The sequence below is a fragment of the Rhinatrema bivittatum genome, chromosome 4 (assembly GCF_901001135.1).
Source record: "Rhinatrema bivittatum chromosome 4, aRhiBiv1.1, whole genome shotgun sequence".
Taxonomy (NCBI): domain Eukaryota; kingdom Metazoa; phylum Chordata; class Amphibia; order Gymnophiona; family Rhinatrematidae; genus Rhinatrema; species Rhinatrema bivittatum.
Window position 1 is genome coordinate 109,731,310 of NC_042618.1, and position 20,360 is coordinate 109,751,669.

At 44.2% G+C, this 20,360-nt stretch overlaps 1 protein-coding gene across 7 annotated transcripts in view; it reads left to right on the forward strand.

Annotated features, from left to right (window-relative positions):
• MGA (MAX dimerization protein MGA) overlaps positions 1-20,360 on the forward strand; it is a 660,453-nt gene that overhangs the window by 100,273 nt on the left and 539,820 nt on the right. For all 7 annotated transcript variants that reach the window (XM_029598656.1, XM_029598662.1, XM_029598663.1 and 4 more), the window contains exon 2: positions 18,087-19,227. In XM_029598656.1, coding sequence (XP_029454516.1) covers positions 18,161-19,227 — 1,067 coding nt within the window. In that variant the 5' untranslated portion in view covers positions 18,087-18,160. The remainder of the gene's footprint in view (positions 1-18,086; positions 19,228-20,360) is intronic.

Genomic DNA, 20,360 nt, shown 5'->3' on the forward strand with positions numbered 1-20,360 from the left:
AACCGTTCCTCAGGTTCACACCGGGATCCATACAGCTACGCACGGTCCCCTCCGTCCTCTCAAAAGTGGTTTCTCACTTCCATCTAAACCAAACCATCTTGCTGCCATCTCCAGACGAGCACAAGGGCTCGGAAGAATTTCACCGTCTTCGCCATCTTAACGTCGGCATACTTCTAGTCCGATACCTAGAAAGGTCGGAACCCATACGAAAGACAGACCACCTATTCGTCCTTCACAGCGGGAAGAAACAAGGGGAAGCGGCCCCGCGGACAACCATAGCCCACTGGATCAAAGAAGTAATCAAGGCGGCTTACGTAGAGGCGGGCAAGCCTCCACCTCTACAAGTCAAGGCCCATTCCACTAGAGCCCAGGCAGTGTCCTGGGCGGAAACAAAGATGCTGTCACCCACCGAGATCTGTTGGGCAGTGACATGGTCCTCCATTCACACCTTAATCAGGTTCTACTGCCTGGATGTTCAAGCTCGGGAGGACACAGCATTCGCAAGGGCAGTACTAAGTGGGCCACAGGCAGCCTCCCACGCGGTTTGGGAGTATCTTTTGTATATCCCATTGGTCTTGAATCCATCTGCTACACGCTAGGAAATGGAGAAATTACTTGCCTGATAATTTCGTTTTCCTTAGTGTAGACAGATGGATTTAGTATCCCGCCCACAGCTGCCGCTATACACGAAAACCTCGGGTGACAATTCCCGAGGGCAAGACAAACACGGGTAAGCCACACTTCCCTTCAGCTAGGACACCTATATCCACCGGGTGTCGACGTTTCTCCGTTGAGGGCACTGGCGGTCTCCAGCTATAGTCCACGTCAAGCAGTTCAAGTTGAACACGTTTCTAAAGTTATTCAAGTTAAACAAAGTTAACCAAGTTAATCAAATTATCCAGACATACATATATCCACAATTGCTTTGCAGGCAGAATACTGAAGAGCAGAGCTTCCTGCACGGGTATATGTACTGGTGCTGACGTCAGAATGAAATCTGACTCTGTCTCCAACTGCTATCAGGAGCACACTGGTCCTGAATCCATCTGTCTACACTAAGGAAAACGAAATTATCAGGTGTCGTTTCTCCAATTCAGAAGCCTGGATGACTGACCTGAAAACAAATTTGTCAAGAATAAATCTGACAACTCAATTTCTGTAATTTAAAAAAATCCAGACTTTACTAATTACTCTCAATTAAGGTTGGAGGTTAAAGACTGAATCTGATAGCACCTCCAAAACTTGCACTGAATTAGTGAGAGAAATTACAGAGCTATCTAACATTAAAGATGGAGAGAGAACCAGTGAAAGAGAGAGTGAGATTATTTAAAACCTTTGTCTTTTTGATATTTAATAACAAACCATTATTCTGCATCCATTGGTTCACAATATGCAAAGTGCCTGAAATTTGTTCAAACGTATCCTCTATTATAACTGTATGTTGTTGGATTCTTCTTTAAGAAAAGATCCCCAATTCCTGTAATTTATGGCAAAGGGGACATAAATAGATGCTAAATATGCCGAAATTGATGAATCTAGGGCATGTCTAAAGTAATTGGAGTCCAGGCTGATATGCACTGTCCAACTTGGACTTGTTGGTATCATCCACTCAAGAAAGATAGGTACTGGGGGTTTGGTGGGTCAATGATTCCTATCTCTGTGAATCCATGTAACAGAATAGCATGGGAGGTAAGAGTCAAAGGCTTTAGTTACATCCAGATATACAACAATGACAGAATGTTTTTGATCAAGTTCATACAGGATAAAATCTGCGACAGAGGTTTCCGTGCTATGACGTTTGTGGAACCCACGCTGATGTTCATTTAAAATTCCATTGTCATTCAAAATTTCAATCAGTTGCATCAAATACAATTTTTTCTAACTCCTTCCCAAGCCATGGAAGGACAGAGAGAGATTTATAGCTTGCTGGTTTCTTACCCAGCATGCAGTTGTTTTTTCAAGATAGGGCAATCAATTGCTCTTTTAAATTGATCCAGAAACACTCCCTCAGGTAGAGAGACCAACCAAAGTTGTAAGAATACCAAAAAACTATCACTTATAGAATGGAACAGGCAAAATGAGTAAGAATCAAGAGGGCAGCAAGAAGATTTCAGCTTAGCAACTGCTTCTCTAACCTCAGTTGAAGCAACTTTGAAAGTATCCCACTTAAATTACCATGGCAGAGATTCTAAAAGGAGAACAGCACTGCTTGAAGTCCTAGCAACTGTACTCCCAATCTTAGCTAACTTATCACTATAGTATTGGGCAAACCGATTACAGTCCAACTTCAGCTGATTCCTTCTGCCATGGGAAGGCTGTTAAAAAGCCAAACAAACAAACCCAAATAGTTCATGAGGGTGATTTTAATGAAGACTTCAACTGAGAGGTAAAGTATGTCTTTCTTTCCTTCAAAGCCAGTTTTATATGCTAACCTAGCAGTAACATTTTCCCTTATTAATGAAGTTTGGGAATGTTCTCCATTCTCTTTCTGCCAGTCTTATGTCTTATGACTTTTTTTTTTTTTTTTTTTTTTACTCTCCAGTGAGGTATTATATCAAGGAACACATGGTCTCATGAGAGCGAAAACAAGAGTCTTCAATGGGTCAGTTATCTGGCTAACTCCGATATTCAGACCTAGCTAGATAACTTAGATAGCTAATTCTGGTTGTGCCAGATACCTGTCCTAAACTTATCTGGCTAACTTTTAGATAGCTGGATATATTCAGCGATGTGGCTATGCCATTAAATATCCTGACTACATATATTTATCTGGCTAATTAGCTCAGCCAGATAGCAGCTGAATATGGACCTCTAAATTATCTTTAACACTGTCCCATTACATATGAAATTTATCTACCTCAATCTTGCCATGGGATTATCGCTCTATATTCTATTAAGTCAAATGGCACTGGTCCCTTATCTGTTATAAACTTGAAACATAATAATAAAAAAACAAAACGATCTGACCATAAAACCTTTCATGATACATCAAAGTAGATTCCATTCAGAAACTGTAGGTATTCCATATCCTCAGAAGGCTTCTAATTTAAGGGCTTCATTTACTAAGCATTTTCCCATATAGAGAAAATAGAAGAAAAGCCTGAGTTTGAATGGATGGTGACCTGACTTATCCAAGGTTACAAGGAATGTCAGCAGGATTTGAACCCTGGCTTCCCTGGTTAGCAGCTTATTGCTCTAACAGCTAGACTACTTTTCCATTTCTTAATAAGAATATGTACTTTTCTGTGGAGGGTTATACATTTAAAAAATGACTGCCTTCCAGTGTACCCAGTTGTGGAACTAGCAGTATTAAGTCTTTTTCTGTAAGCAGGGGTGATAGACAAAAACTGACTTGAATAAGGAACAGTATCCTACAAGTGTTTTGCTCTTTGTCGCTTGCAGCTGGAATATAATGTTAGCATTATAGACAAGATGGGATGGACCTGTTGGTATTTTTCTGCTGCTTTATATTATATTACTAAGAAGTTTTCTGTTTCAGTGTGGAGAGCATAAATAGGATTCGAATAAGACCTCAATAGCTTTAATTTTGCTGCCTTTATTAAAAGGGCCTGAAGAAGTTTATGCTGTTGGTACAAGTTGCAGCTATTTCAGCCATAAAATAACTTACTTATGGTCAAGAACCATTATTTTATCCACATGAGATTTCGTAAAACTTTGAATTTGATCTCCTAAATTTATCAGTCTCCTCCTTGTAGGAAGTTAAAATTTTGTCCTGTATTGATGGAACTATCATTTTGAAACACTGTGCGCCTTTTCCATTTATTTTTGCCCAGTAAAGCCTGGTTGCCATTTGTGAGAAGAGCAAGCCAACCAAAAGCCTTATCTGCTTTGGCTCTGTTCAGGGCAAAATTGAGGTCAATGTTCAGCTGGCCATCGCAGGATAGTCATCCAGATAAAGTTACTCAAAGTTGTCTGGGTATTCAACCCAAATTTGGCCAGGCTGGACTGCTATTTGTCAAGCTAGAGTTTCCTGGGTAACTTTGCCGAGCAGTGCTGAATATTAACTCTGCCCAGATAAAGTGAAAGAGCACCCTGGGAATGTCACCAGTGCCACCTATTTACGCAGATAAATTTTGTGCAGGCAACAATTTGCTTTGACAAAACTTATCTGGGGAAAGGGAAGAAATTTAAAACCTTGCGGTTTGTCCAGCTAACTCTAAAACCCTTTGATCATTGATTTCCTAGTAGTGAGAACTCTTCCTAGTTTTATTCCCAGAGGCCAGTTTTTACATTAGCAAACCTTTATTTACATTATGTCCTGAGCCTATGGACTCTAAAGCAAAAATGCCTTTATTTCTGGATGTTGTGTTTTGTTTTTTTTTAATTTAGAAAGAATGTTTTTCACTTATCACTTATGATATATGCTGCTTTTGAGAGACCATTAACAGTATCCAAGACTTCTATTTCCACCTGGCTAAAGTGTTGTATTTTACACTTTCAGATGTAGAGAAAGCACATTCAATCAGAGTGATCCTTATATTTGTAGGAAATTAGAGGCTTCAGTGGAGTAGATCTGAAAGGCAGCAACTTGGAGTTTGTTGCATACATTCTTAAAGCACTACAGGATAGATAAGCAGGCACTTCCATGTGCATCCTTTGGAAGGAAGGTGGTCCAAGCCTTATGGTTTTCCATTCATTATAGCAGTAGTTCTCAAATGGGTGGGGGGAAAACAGTAGCAGCGGCAACAGAAAGTTTGGCCTGATATAACTTTAATTGCAGATCATTTTACTACAACTTTACAACTTAAAACTATATTTTTTTTGTTTTTTGTTGGGGGGAGTACTAAAGTATTATAGAAAAGGAAGGAGTTGGAAAAATGCTAGTATTATAGAAAGTGCTAGTATTATAGAAAATGCTAGTATTATAGAAAAGGAAGGAGTTGGAAAAATGCTATATTAAGGTACAGTTTTAATATGTCCCTGTCATAGATTGGTGGGAAGAACTTTGGTTTACTTCTTTCAGTTCTGGTTTTCTGTTGCCAAGCAGGGCTGAATTAGCCATGGTGTTTGGGCGACTGTGCTGAGCAGACCCATCTCTCATAGTTTAATAAAAGTTTTGCTAAGTATGCATAGTAGTTCCCGCATGTGCTCTACCTCATGAGCCCCCCCCCCCCCCCAATCTGATTTTGTTTGAGTTAGTGCATGGACAGGTAATTAATCTTCTTTCTCTTGTTTTTTATTTTGAGTTTTTATTTTGCCTCACTTCCTTGGCAGCCCCTCAACAATACTTGAAGTGCTACTAAAAAAAAATTTTTTTTAAAATTTAAATATAGTCAAGATGTCCAGAGAAAGGCCTAAGAAGCCAGCCATCAGCACTTTCAAGACCTGCGTTTATGGCTGCTGGATGTCTGTTGTGGATGCCTGAAAGGTTTGTTACAAATGCTTGGGCCATGATCATGATATGGCTAATTGCTTTAACTAGGATCATATCTATTCAAGGCTCAAAAGAATTGGGCCTGGAAGATGCAGGATCTCCGAAGAGTGCTTAAGAATACACACCAAGATGAATACAGACAGAGTCAATCTTTGTCTCACAGTGGGATGTCCTTGGCCTCATGCTAGACCAAATTGAGCAAGGGTTACTTGCACTGCTATTTCGCAGCGAAGATTCCTCCCCTAGGTTCCAGATCTGCCTCAAGCCTGGGGTTAAGCGAATAACAATAGTGCCCAGTGTTTGTAGAATCACAGAAGAAGGTGCTTAAGTGGGGGTCCATCTCTCAGGTGGAACTTATTGAAGCTCAAGAAGACAAAGCAACATGGCCCCATGGCTACAGAATCATTGTGGTGCCTATGGCTACTGGAGCCATGTTGGTACAGGCATCATCTTTGCTCATGGCATGGAAAATCTCCTTGATGCCAGAATATCTGTTTTATTTCAATCTCATCCCATTCAAAGTGCTGTTGGTGTCTTTGGCACAGAGCACACTATCTAAGGTGCCTTCAATGCAGAGTCTTGAGATACCAGCACTGATACCAGCTGATTCACAAAAATCAGCGATGTCGGTGAGAGAGCCACTAAACCGGATCCTGGCACGGACATCTGAAACTACAGCTCTGAGCTCATCCAGGTTGACATGGAGCACCTTGTGACCTAATCTTTCAAAGGTGCCAAGTTCATCAGCTCTTTAATAACAAAGTGAAGAACTTATATGGGTTTCTGAAGAGAATGTCTTTTCTCGAACTCTGGTCCAGAGATTTAAAGCTGATGAACTAGTTCACTGAGTTGGTGAAAATTTCTTTGCCTCTCTCACCCCAGAAGACAGGAGAAGAGCCTTAGAATCTCTCATATCTAAAATAGAAGAGAAATTCCTGCAAACTGGAGTTCCTCCTAGTTCCATGCCAATACATAGCCCACCACAAGAGTTACCAGCCATAGGGATTAGACCTCAACAATCAGCAAACCTTCTGTGGGGATTCACACCCTGAGTTTGGACTCCCTAAGTCAGCTTCCCTTCTGGGTATATCCCCTCTGAAGAGACAGAGGTCTCTGCCTCATTCCCATCTTCTTCATCGGGATCATGGTTCAATGTTTCCCCCTTATCAGGAAGAAATGAAGGCTCAACGAGAATTCTGTCTGATCCCTTACCTGAATTGATTCCCCTCCTGAGGACCTCTGATACTCCAGAGTTCTGAATAAATTGGCAAATGTACTGGACATATTAAAAAAAAAAAAAAGTGGCTCAGAGAGCAAAGGTTTTTAGCCTTTTGCACCTCCACTTGCCTCTAGCAGACTTAGTAGCAATTCCTGCGCACAGATTATCTTTAGTCCAGGATGTGGCAGAATTCCACTTCTTTTCTGGCCTCACAGCATGGATATTGAAAGCATGGTAGTTTCCTCTTTGTTCCTCCTGAGGGAGGTGGAGGAAGCCTTGATTTTGGCTAGGAAGCCTTCAACTAGAAGGTCCTACATTTTCAAAAGGAAAATGTTTTCATCCTAGTGTTGAGTTGGCTCTGTAGATACGTTCACTTCTAGTTCAAAGGATATTCTCCAATACCAGGTCTTCCTTCAGTGAAGATACATCTCAGTGCCATTGTGGTGTACCATCAGTGAAGAGAGCATCAATCTCTATTCATCCATTTGGTATCCAAATTCTTGAAGGGATTGTGGCATTTCAAACCTTGGGATCTTTTTCACTCAGCGCAAAGTTAAGGACTGGAATTTATTGCCAGAAGATGTGGTTACAGCAGTTAATGTAACTGGGTTTATAAAAGGTTTGGATAAGTTCCTAGAGGATAAATACATAAACTATTACGGTAATTAATAAGCAATAGTAGCTTGTGATCTATCTAATGATTGGGTACTTGCCAGGTACTTGTGACTTGGATTGACCACTGTTTGGAAACAGGATACTGGGCTTGATGGAACCTTGAACTGACCCATTATGGCATTTCTTATGTTCTTATGTGTTGCTCAGCTTAGGAAGCCTCCATTTTAACTTCTGGAGTCGGTTACTTTTAAGTTCCTCATGTGGAAATTGCTGTTTTTGGAAGCCATCAGATTTGCTCAATGGGTCACTGAATTATAAGAATTGGTCTATTATTCACCATATCTTCAGTTTTTCCACAACAAGGTAGTCCTGTATACTCACTTCAAATTTCTTCCAAAAGTAGTGTCAACATTTCACACCAATCAAGCTTAGAAACATGATAGCAGATAAAGATCACATGGCCTGTCTAGTCTGCTCATCCATCCAATTTATGTAGCCCTTACAATTCCCATCACTTCCTCAGAGATGCTCTATATTTATCCCATGCTTTCTTGAATTCAGAATACTGTTTTTGTCTCCAACACCTTCACTGCATCCACTACTCTCTGTAAAGAAATATTTCCTAAGATTATTCCTGAGTCTGTTCCCTTTCCCTTTCACCCTCATCCCATGACCCCTTTTTCTAGAGTCTCCTTTCCATCGAAAGAGGCTAGCCTCTTCATGGAAATCTTTGAGATATTTAAATGTCTCTATCCTGTCTTGCCTTTACTCTAGAGTATACATATTTAGATCTTTGTCTGTCCCTTTAGAATGAAGACCACTGATCGTTTTAGTAGCCATCCTCTAGACACCAACTCTATCCAGTTTATATCCTTTTGAAGGTGCAGTCTCCAGAATTGTACATGGTATTCCAAATGATGTTGATGCTTTAGCTGGGTGCTGAAGATGTCCATGGCATCCAACAGTTCCCATGGTGCTTGATGGTGCCCCCAGTGCTCGGTGGCGCAGATGGTGTCCCTTGGCACTCTACAGCAACTTTGGTGCCCCCAGCGCTCAATGGTGTGACTGAGGCAAGAAACTAGCAATGTAGCAGCAGAGCTGCTTGCCCAGGCTCTTGCTCACACTTTCTTCCATGGAGACCTCTCTGCCAGAGCAAGCTGGCAAACAGGAGGGGAGGCTAGTTCATCCAGGGCATTAGAGGTGAATATCAACTTGGGCCCTTGGAGGCTAGTTCCCAGAAGTGTGGGGAGGATAAACTCTTCTTCTCCCCATGGGAATGATCCAGTCCCAGATTCCTTCACTGTCTGGGCCTCTGTCAATGCCTAGTGGTTGGATGAAACATCATGGAACTCCTGCCTAGATGGGAGCTCGGGCAAGATCCCAGGCCATAGGCCTACCTGGACAACACAGGGATTGCTGATTGCAGGTCCCATGAGGCACCAACAAACGCAAAAATAGACAAACTAAAGGAAAGGACAACATAAGTAAGTTGTAAGTGCATCATTATTTATTAATAGAAGAAGAAAAAGAAGAAACCTCTGCCAGGCTGCTCTGGGCACTAGGTTTGCCATACTGCTGGCAGGGAAAGCATAAATAAAAAAGGGTGTGTGTGTGTGGGGGGGGGGGGGGGAGATTAAATCTGAAATAAACACAAACTACTGAAAATATATAAGGAAGAAAGCAAAACTTGCAGGGCTCTGCTAGGAAAAAACAGCTTCTGCAGCTCCAGTTCTTTCACCGCAGTAGCTGTGAAGGAAAGAGCAAAGAACCGTGTCTTACAGGCTTTGCGGAAAAAAGACGGGTCCTACCTGGGAGGCAGGGAGGTGACTACAACTACACATACTTAGCAGAGCATGCTTAAAGCTCTAGAATCTTCGAAATTAAATTCTGTGCCGGGCTCCATCAGATAATGTCAACCATGTGTGAGGACTGACATCCTGTTGTCCATCGGAGAACATCTGTTACAAGTAAGTAACCTCATTTTGCCTGTCTACTTCCCTGGTGTGTTGGCTACTTTGCTAAATTTAAGCTTGCCTGCCCAGCAAAACCTCTACTTTGTTCTGAGAGTGGAGTCTGTTTGGCACCATTGGATGATGTGACCAACATGTCATGGCTAATTCATCCTCTGTCTTCAGAGTATCCTGTATATTAGTAAGCAAACTTGCTATATATTAGTACTCGACATTAGCTTGGACAAACCCACCCTGATTTGTGGAGTTATTTTCTTTTTTCAAATGTTTTTAAGAAATTATTTTGGGTGTCTGTTTAATGCTAGGCATTTTTCAGTTTATAAGCTAGAGAAGTTTTTCACTGGAAGGAAGAAATTGTGACAGTTCTAAATCAAGAGGATGCTACAAGTCTCCTGAGAATAGTTTTAAGTTGGTGTTGGCTATCGGCCAGATTAGCATGGAGAGCTAATGTAAGCAAAATTGATAGTTATGCCAAAATTCCCATTTTCTTATCTTGGTTGGTTCTACTTCTTCCAAGGGAGTTCTTCTGGATCTCAATCTATGGCTTTATTTATTTTTGGGCTCCTTTGGGCCTCCAGCTCAGTCGGAACTAAGACTGGAAGCCTAGCATCATGAGTCTTCATTCACAACTATCCAGGGATTTTTTTCCCCTATTTCATATCTTCTGCCAAAATGTAATCTGGTTATTACAATAATAGTTTGCACCTCGGCTCTATTTGGGATCCTGCAGTTACATAGGCCCTTCCCTATCTTAGTTTGGGGTCTCCCCTCTGACCCCACGTTCTTAGTTTTTCCCCCCACCCCACCCCCTGTTATTTGTATTTTCTACCTTTTGTTACAATGTAAACCGATATGATGTGTATTTTAATGTCGGTATAGAAAAGTTGTTAAATAAATAAATAAAATAAATAAATCCAACCACTAGGTATGAACATTAAGAGATGACTACAATTTCCTTCCCCTGGGGTTATTTGAACACTTGTCTCTGCAATATCCCTGACATCAGTCAACTTGGAGTGGAAGATATAACTTGGGGGATCAAACAGGAACTTTCTGCATGGCAAAGCTGTGCACATTCACGGGACCAGCATTCCATCTGCTACTAGGTTTTTGTGGGGGTTTTGTCTTTTTTTCCTTTTTCTACTCTTACTTTGAACTTTCCTGCCCAAATGGTAGGTCCAGGCAGCATTGGGGAACTCTTTTCCATCAGGGGGCTGGAGAAGCCATCTTTTTGTGCTGCTGTTTTCCCGTCGATAGCAGGGCTGAATTAGCCATGCTGTCATGGGAACTGTCAATCAGGCCCGGGAGGCAGAGCTTCAAAGCGATGTCAGAGCTTTGCTCTGAGGCTGCGCGTGGTTTCCCACACTGGAATAGACTCTCCTCAGTCTGTTTTTCCGTGCGCGGGATCGCACACGGAGCTTCAGACCTCCTCAACATCACAGTTTTCAAAGTAAAAAAAAAAAAAGAAAAAAATCGCTCATCATGGTGGGACGCGGTAGGAAAGAAGGTCCCCGACCGTCGGGCTTTAAGCCATGCGCCTGTGGGAAGGTAATATCTATCACAGACGGCATGACTGCTATCTGTGTCTGGGCCCAGATCACCCGATGCAGACCTGCCAGCACTGTGGACAGATGTCCTCGAGATCCCGGAGGCAATGCTCCGATAAGATGCTGGCTCTCAAAACAGCTCGAAGGGGTTCGTATACCCCTCCCTCCGAGGCCCGTTCTTCACCGGGACCTGCCGCCCCTACACCACCGCCGAAGCGTCATCGGTCAAGCCCATGACCGCACAGTCGGGCCTGAAGCGAAAGCAAAAAAGCAAGCCCGACCTGCTTCGGTCAGTTCCAAGCACCGTATCCGGACAGAGTCGGAATCGTCGGAACCTCGATCTCACCAAGGGATGCATGTGCTGAAAGAGGCACGGGCGCAAATCTCCACGACGCACTACTTGACCGAGGCGACGCACCACCTCCACGAGGCGACATGACGCAGGCGGCACCAACATTGATGCACCCTCGTCCGATGCACAAATCGGCGTTAATGCGAAGCACCACTCGACGGCGCACGACTCAAAGGCACATGCGTCAACGGGGCAGGCGTCGACGGCGCAATCGACGCAGCCATGAAAGGAAAGCGCCTGGCTGCAGCTGCAACATCACTCAGACACCCCCAAAGGTCTGTCCTCGCAAAGGTCTTCGACGCAGAAGTTACATCGATCAAAGATGGGGCCGGCTTCGGGACAGCAGTGACGCACTCGCGTCCTCACCCGGCGCCAGAGAAGAGGGGTAAAGAAACTATGCGGTCCCTTAGACAGAAGCGGAGACAAGCCTCTGTGGCTCTAGGGCCGATGTTCACGAGTTATTTCTCTGCTTCGGAAGGGGAGGGAGCTCCAGCACTCTCCTCCCACTCTCCATCATACTCCTCCTCCTCTTCAGTCTGAGTATATTCAGATTTATCCTCGGCCTCTCATCGCTGCTCGGGAGCTAGCTCCTTACAGGAACCACTATCTAAAAAACAGAAATTACCGGACAAAACCCGTACGCCTAGTCATCCTAGCAGGAGCCTGGACGACGACATCCTCTTAGCAGCGGTTCCCGTCACACGTCCGTCCACATCCCAGAAACCCGCTATACCTCCGCAGATGGTCGCATTTGTCAACCTATCTCTAGCGCTATCCAGCTTTTTTGACGTTATGCAGGCGTCCTTCCAGTTGCCAGCCTCCACCCCTCTCAGTGTAGCGGCATCTCCACAGCCATCGGTGCACTCAACACCAGTGCGACACCGGTCTCCTTCACCTCCGGGTCCGTCACCAGATCCCATTCCGGTGACATGATCAAAGGAACCCCCGCCTCGGTCGGTTTCTCCAGGCGTTCATTCTACATCTTCTGACTCCACCACGGGGAATCCCTCCGACCCGGCGGATGAACCAGCGGGACCTTATTTCTTGCCGGAGGACCTCACATATCCGAAGTTTCTGGAGAAAATAGGTAAAGTCCTCAACCTTCCCATTTAGAAGGTCCCAGACACCAGAGCAGACACTCTCGACTTACTAAAAATCTTCTACCTTCCAGCTGAACCCACTGCTCTGCCACCGCACGCCATTGTGGATTCGATCCTCAAAATCCTGGGACACTCCCTTCACACTCCCTGCAGTGTCTAGGAAGATTGACTTGAAATATAAAATGCAAAAATCCCCGTATTACACGACCCCTCAACTGCCACACGCATCCTTGGTAGTCGAGTCCACAATGGGGAAGGCGAAGAAATCTAAACTCCATTCGGCTTAGCCCCCAGGAAGAGACCTTCGCGCTTTGGACGAGTTCGCGAAGCGGGCCTATCAAGTGTCTATGCTCGCCGCCTACATTAATCACCACTAGTTTTATCTGGTACAGTACCTGTTCGAGTGTGTGTAACACCTCAAAGACGATCCACAGTCTCTCCACGGTCCCCATCCACTGCAGGACGTTGAAGAGGCCATCCAACACTTGTTACGTACCATCTACGAAGGCTTTGACACTTCCTCCAGAGTGTCGGCAAACGCGATTGCAGCAAGGAGAGTGGCATGGCTCAAGGCCAGTTCTATGAGGGACGATGTCCATAAGTTGGCTAACCTGCCCTGAAGGGGCGACAATTTATTCGGCTCCAATTTACAAGAAACGGCGGCTCAACTCAAGGAGCAATCAGTGGTGGTACAGTCAACCCCCCCTTCCCCCTCTCACTCTTCTTCGTGTAGGTTCTACGCTCCCTCTAGAAGAGAGCCTTTCCAGCGTAGAGCATTCCGTCCTTACGCGTCCTATCGCCCACCGCCGTACCAACCCCCGCCACGCCAGCAAACCCCACAAAACCAAAATCGGCGGGGTCGGCCGCACCCACAGCGCTTTCAAAACCAGTAACCGTAATCCTCCAATAAACAGAGTCCGTCTTTTTAGAGATACCTTGGCCACCATCACCACATCCAGCAATGGAAGTACCTCACATCAGACCAATGGGTCCTGGACGTCGTGCGCCGGGGATACAAGATCCCATTCCTGTGCCCCCCCACCCCTCCCTCATTTAACAACCAGAGGAACCCGATCCAACCCTGCCTGACTGGAAGGGGAGGTGACCTTCTTATTGCAGCAACAAGCTGTCCGCCGCCTCCCCCCATCCATCCAGAACCCCAGAAGTATGGGGTTTCTACTCCCCATACTTCCTCATCTCCAAGAAGTCCGGAAATTTCCGCCTGATCTTGGACCTCTGGGACCTTAACAAATTCATAGTCAAGGAAAAATTCAAGATGGTATCTCTCAAATCCATATTACCTCTGATCCAACCCAAAGCCTGGATGTGCTCCATAGATCTCAAGGATGCATACACTCATATTCCAATGCATCCTTCCTCCTGGCAATACCTCTCTTTCCAAGTCAGTGGCTGGCACTTTCAATACAAAGTACTTCCCTTTGGACTATCGACAGCACCCAGAGTGTTCGCCAAGTGCATAGCGGTTGTGGTGGCATTCCTCCGTCAACGGGGGATCATAATTTTTCCCTACCTGGACGATTGGCTACTCGCAGCTTCCAATCCCCCACTACACTTCAACATCTCCACGACACGATAAATTGTCTCAATCACTTGGGACTGGTAGTCAGTTACCAGAAATCCCAGCTACAACCTACGCAAACAGTTCAGTTCATAGGAGCCTTGCTGGACACTACGAAACAGAGTCTTTCTCCCACGAGACAGACGACAAACCATGCGCCAGATCTCCCACCGCCTACAGACTACATGGACTCCCTCCGCCCGTCAGGTCTTGACAGCTTTGGGACACATGGCGGCTTCGATCCACGCAGTATCCCACACGCGCCTACACATGCGGATACTGCAGTGGAACCTCAAGTGACAGTGGAGGCAACATTCACAGCCACTCGCCTGGAAGATCTTGTTGATGAAAGCCATGGCCTCCAAACTTGACTGGTGGTTAAAAAAGCACACGCTGACCAAAGGGGCACCTTTCACGCTCCTGCTGCACAATGCAGTCCTCACCACCGGACACCTCCCGCAAGGGATAGGGGGCCCACCTCTATCACTTCCAGACCCAAGGACTCTGGACCCAGCAGGAACAGTCCTTTCAGATCAATCTCCTAGAACTACGGGTGATACGTTATGCGCTACGCACCTTTCTTGCCCATCTCCAAGGTCACAGGGTCATGGTCTACACCAACAACCAAGTGGCCATGTTTTACATGCACAAACAAGGAGGGTCGAGAGGCCCTCACCATCTGGATGTGGGCCAACAGTCACTCGATTCGCTTGCAAGCCACATACATTCCAGGCATTGCCAACACTCGAGTGGACAAATTGAGTTGAGTTTTTCATCCCTACGAATGGTCCCTTCATCAGGAAGTGGTGGCAACCATATTCTTCAAATGGGGATAGCCAACAATCCAACAGGATTGTTGGCCATCCCCATTTGAGTCCAACAGGAAGGTGACTCGTTTTTGCTCAGTGTGGCCCAGCCCACTCAGGCAAGCCCAGGATGCGTTACTCATACCCTAGACAGAACAGTTAATGTACGCCTTCCCTCCCATTCCACTGATCACACGCACTTTGCAAAAGTGCATGCTAGACGCGACTCAGCTCATATTGATAGTGCCGGCCTGGCCCCTTCAGCTGTGGTACACATCTCCTTCAATTGTCCGAGGAGCCGCCGCTTCGATTGCCACCTCACGTCGACCTTCTATTCCAACATCACCCGCTGCACCCCTCCCTACACCTAACAGCTTGGAGGTTGAACAGATCCTTCTCTCAGAGCAGGGACTCTCTCTCACAGTACAGGAAGTGATACTCGCGACACGGAAACCATCCACGCACCGCAACTATCAATTCAAATGGAAATGATACGCGACCTCGTGTGGATACGAGGGTATTGACCCACTCTCGTGTCCCCCGGCGTGATTGCTCGATTATCTACATACCCTATACCGGGCGGGACTGGCCATGACTTCCGTTCGCTTCCACCTGAGAGCAATTGCTGCCTTCCACAGGTTACAGGACAGTCAGCCCATTTCCGTCCACCTCATGATTTCCCGGTTCCTCTGGGGCCTATCACACCTTCGACCCCCAGTCTCTAAATCTCCAGTTCCCTGGAATCTAAATGTGGTTTTAGAACAACTTATGGTGTCGCCGTTTGAGCCACTAGATTCGGCACTCGTCAAGTACCTCACATAGAAGGTAGTCTTTCTGACTGCCATCACATCAGCTCATCGGGTGAGTGAACTACAGGCGTTGGTGCACTACAAGCCCGTATCTCCAGTTTTACCACCACAAAGTACTACTACGACCTCATCCTTCATTTCTTCCTAAGGTGGTCTCTCCGTTTCACCTTAACCAATCCATCAAATTACCGGCGTTCTGTCTGAAACCACATAACACTGAAAGAGAAAAACTCCTTCATACTTTGGACTGCAAACGAGCATTTGCATACTACAAACAGCGGACCCATTCGGCTACCAGACCATCACAACTCTTTGTTTCCTTCAACCCAAATGACTTCCAGTAGCAAAACGAACTATATCTAGTTGGATTACGCAATGCATACAATTTTGCTATGAAAAACAACAATCAAAACTACCCACGTGCCCCACGGTGCATCAGACACGAGCGATGACAGTTTCACTAGCTTTCCTCCAACAAGTTCCACCATTGGACATTTGTAAAGTGGCCACATGGGCCTCACTCCATACCTTCATGGCCCATTGCTTAGATCAGCAAACAACGGGCGATGCCAAATTAGGCCATTCCCTTCTACAGGCATTCGCTACAGATGCAACTAAGTCGACTGGCATGTAAGTTCTTCACATTTCACTCACTCCAGAATAAACATACTACTCCAGCGTGATGGGGAGCTTAGGACTCCCATGACAGCATGGCTAATTCAGCCCTGCTATCGACGGGAAAAAGCAAGTTTGCTTACCGTAAACGGTGTTTCCGTAGATAGCATGAATTAGCCATGCTGTCCCACCCACCTCCCTGTCCAGTCGACCTTTCATCTTCCCGACCACGCTTCCTTTATCAGAGACTGAGGAGAGTCGATTCCAGCGAGGGAAACCACACGCAGCCTCAAGGCAAAGTTCTGACATCACTTTGAAGCTCCGCCTCCCGGGCCTGATTGACAGTTCCCATGACAGCATGGCTAATTCATCCTGCTATCTACGGAAACACCGTTTACGGTAAGCAAACTTGCTTTTACCCACTAGAAACTCTGATGGTGCTGACAGCCATTTCCTGTCCTTATCTGGCTCTGAGCATACCATCTCTGCAATATTCCTAGACCAGTCCATAGAAAGGGGGGGGGGGGGGATCTGAACCTGGATCCTCCATATTACAGTAGATGGCATGATGGTACAAACCATGAGGTAGACCCCAGTGCCTGTTTTGAAAAGGATTTTATTTTTCTGTTTCTACTTTTTAATGATTCATTCTGTAGCTTGGCAAACCAGTTTTTATCCCACATAGTAATAAGTAGTGAACACAAGCAGACTTGTCGAAGGTTACTAGATGACAGGCTTTATCAAAGCAATTTAATGTATGATTATTTCGCTTTCACTTTTGGCTCTTCACTGAAGCCAACAAAGTTTTGCTTATACTCAGTTAACCACTGGGAAAAACTAGAGAAGGGAAAGCTCAAATCATCTTCCTTAGACTGGCCAGTGGCTCAGGGTCATTGCTATGTTATGCCATGCAAAGAGACCTGGATTCAGTTCCTGTTTCAGGTCTTCCATTCCCCTGGGTCAGTTGAGGCTGGAAATGCTGTAGAATCAGTGTTCATAATTCATGAGGGAAGGAGTCTTAGTCCTTATGCAGTAGCAATGTCCAGTGTCTGAACTTAAGGTACATGATTGTACTAATTGCTTCTTTAGGGATGCTGCAATCATGGGCCCTAAATAAATCCATCCAGTAGGCATTACCATTGAGGGATGGCTATGACTTCCTTCTTTTCAGGGTCTGTGAATGCTGCCTCTGCCACATGCCTATTCAGGGAGTGCAGGTCTCGACTCAGAGATCAAACTAGAATGGAGCTCTTGTACTCGTTCCTCTGGTCAAGGACTGCAGTGATTGGACTAAAGTAAGTTGACAGTGAATATAAAAATAGAGGAAGAAATCCCTGGGTATTTGCTAAAGAAGGAGCATGATACCAGATTTCAGCACTGGTTTCAACTGAGCTGTAATCCCAACGGAGCAGGAAGAAACTTCCAAGCGCGCTCCCCCCCCCAAATTCCTCCTCTCAAGCCAGGGTTTATATTCTGTGATGCTTTAGTGTAGTGGTTCTCAACCCAGTCATTTGGACACAGCCAGCCAGTCTGGTTTTCAGGGTGTCCAAAAGAATATGCATGTGAGAAATTTGTATATAATGAAGGAAGTGCATGCAAATCATCTCATGCATATTCATTGTGGATACCTTGACAATCCAACTGATTCAGTCTATCCTGAGAACTGGATTGAGAACCACTGCCAGCAATAGACAACAGAGACCTGTAAAACATTTGAAAACTAATACCTGTCAAGTCCATCCCTACCATTCTTTCTTTCCCAGACCATCCCTATCAGTCTCTCCCTGCCTAGCCTGTTCATGTTACTTTATTCACCCTATCCATTAGAACTGTTCACAGCACCCACTTTTTGAGATTATATTTTTCCAGGCCATATCTAATTATCTTTTATGTAAAAGTAACCAAAAGGTATGACAGACGAGAGATGAGCATTTATGAATTCATAGGTGTTGAATTCTGTTCTAGGGAACATAGAGAGCTATGTAAACAATTCTTGTTTCATTAATATTGATGATTTGATGTGCTTGTAGCCATGTTTTATGTATGTATGTATTTATTTATTTATTTATTTTTTTTTAGGGTGGTGATCCAGTAAAGAGCTGACCAATCCATTTTGTTTTTGCTTACTTTAAAAGGACTACTTTAAACCTACCATGGATAGTCAACAGACTGACTTAGAGGAACAGGACAATAGCAATGTGCCAGGAGGAACCCCTGCTTTCTTCGTTATTTTGAAACAACCTCAAGGAAATGGTACATCAGAACAGGGGATCTTGGTAGCCAACCATGATTCATGTGCTGTTCCCAGCAGTGTGCCAGCACATACACTTGTAAAACCCCAAACTAAATCTTGCCTTCCAGCAGATTGCAATTCGGGGGACATCACTGTTACCCTTGACAACAACAGCATGTGGAATGAGTTTTATCGTCGCAATACTGAAATGATCTTGACTAAACAAGGAAGACGTATGTTCCCATACTGCCGGTATTGGATTACTGGCTTGAATTTCTATTCAAAGTATATCCTGGTAATGGACATCTCTCCTGTGGACAATCATCGTTATAAGTGGAATGGTCGCTGGTGGGAACTAATTGGCAAGGCAGAGCCTCATGTATTGGGCAGAGTCTTCATTCACCCTGAATCTCCTTCTACAGGGCAGTATTGGATGCACCAGCCAGTCTCTTTCTACAAGCTTAAACTCACCAACAATACCCTAGATCAGGAAGGACACATCATCCTTCACACTATGCACCGCTACTTGCCACGTCTTCACTTGGTGCCTGTGGAGAAGGCTACTGAAGTTATTCAGTTGAATGGCCCAGGTGTTCACACCTTCACATTTCCGCAAACTGAGTTCTTTGCGGTAACAGCCTACCAAAACATCCAGATCACACAATTAAAGATAGACTACAATCCCTTTGCAAAAGGGTTCAGGGATGATGGGTTGAGCAATAGACCTGTGCGGGAAATGCACCCAAAAAGCAGTTCTGACCAAGAAGGTGGCAGTGTTTCCAGCTCTCCTAGCAATCATGGATTTCTAGAAAGTGATTGGTTGGATGCACAGCAGAGAAGTCAAGTTTCCTCTTTTAGTACTCCAGATCAGTTGGATATTGACATGGAGAGGGAATCCTTCAATGCAGAGCGAGACTTCCTGAATTTTCTGGATCCAAATTTTCCAGTTGAGAACACTGTAAGAATGAAGCAGGAGGTGTCTGAAAGGTAGGCTGAGCTTCAACTTTTAGAGAAGGTGACATTCACCTTGGAGATATGTAAATATGTTATAAACCAGTCTTGTTATGAGCAATACTTTACTATGTTGTGTTGGGATGATTAAAATTTAAAATAAATTTCTCCATTAGGTAGCTTTTTCATTTTTATGGAAAACTGCAGGTATTGCTTCTGGGTTTCAAAATGCTTGGAAAAATTTAATTATAGAATTAACACTGGTCAGTTCTGCTGAACTGGTGAAGTTTGCCTGACTGTATTACCTGTTGGTAATGTTGGATATATCAGTAGCATTTGATACTATTGATCACTCTATATTGATCCAGAGACTTTCTGAAATTGATTTAACTGGTAAAAAACTTTATTGGTTTGAATCCTATCTTAAAGATTGATCATATAGGGTTAAGATAGGGACCTTAGAATCTGATACAATCTCAATAACCTCAGGAGAACCACAGGGTTCTTCACTGTCAGCTACTCTTTTTAATTTATGTATGTTGCCTCTCTGCAAATTATTGACTGGATTGTGATTAACTCAATATATCTATGCTGATGATGTTCAGATGCTTGTGCCAGTATTGGAATCAATTGAAAATTCCTTGAAATTATTGGAGAGATATTTGTCCTCCATTCAACAATTATTAGCACATACGAAACTTGTACTTGATCATCAAAAGACTGAAATAATATTTTTATGTAATAGACTAGACTACAATATGATAAAGAAGTCAGAATCAAGCAATATGATTTTGACATAGTAAATGATGCGAGGAATCTAGGGGTTGTTTTAGATAACTGCTTTCTTCATATTAAGTTCGCTTTCAATATGATCAGAGAGTTTTAATAAATTACATATTTTAAAGAAATTAATACCACTATTGTATTTTAACAATTGTAGTACGGTTTTACAGACTCTGATCTTCTCTAAGTTGGATTACTGTAATGCCCTTTTGTTAGGCTTTCTGTCCAGTACCATTAGACCCCCTACAACAACTACAGAAATCAATGTTAAGGGTTTTAACTGGAACAAATAAGTATGATCATATCACTCCAGTGTTGATGAATCTGCATTGGTTGCTGATTACATGTAGAATACAGTGCAAAGTTCTATGTCTAATACACAAATC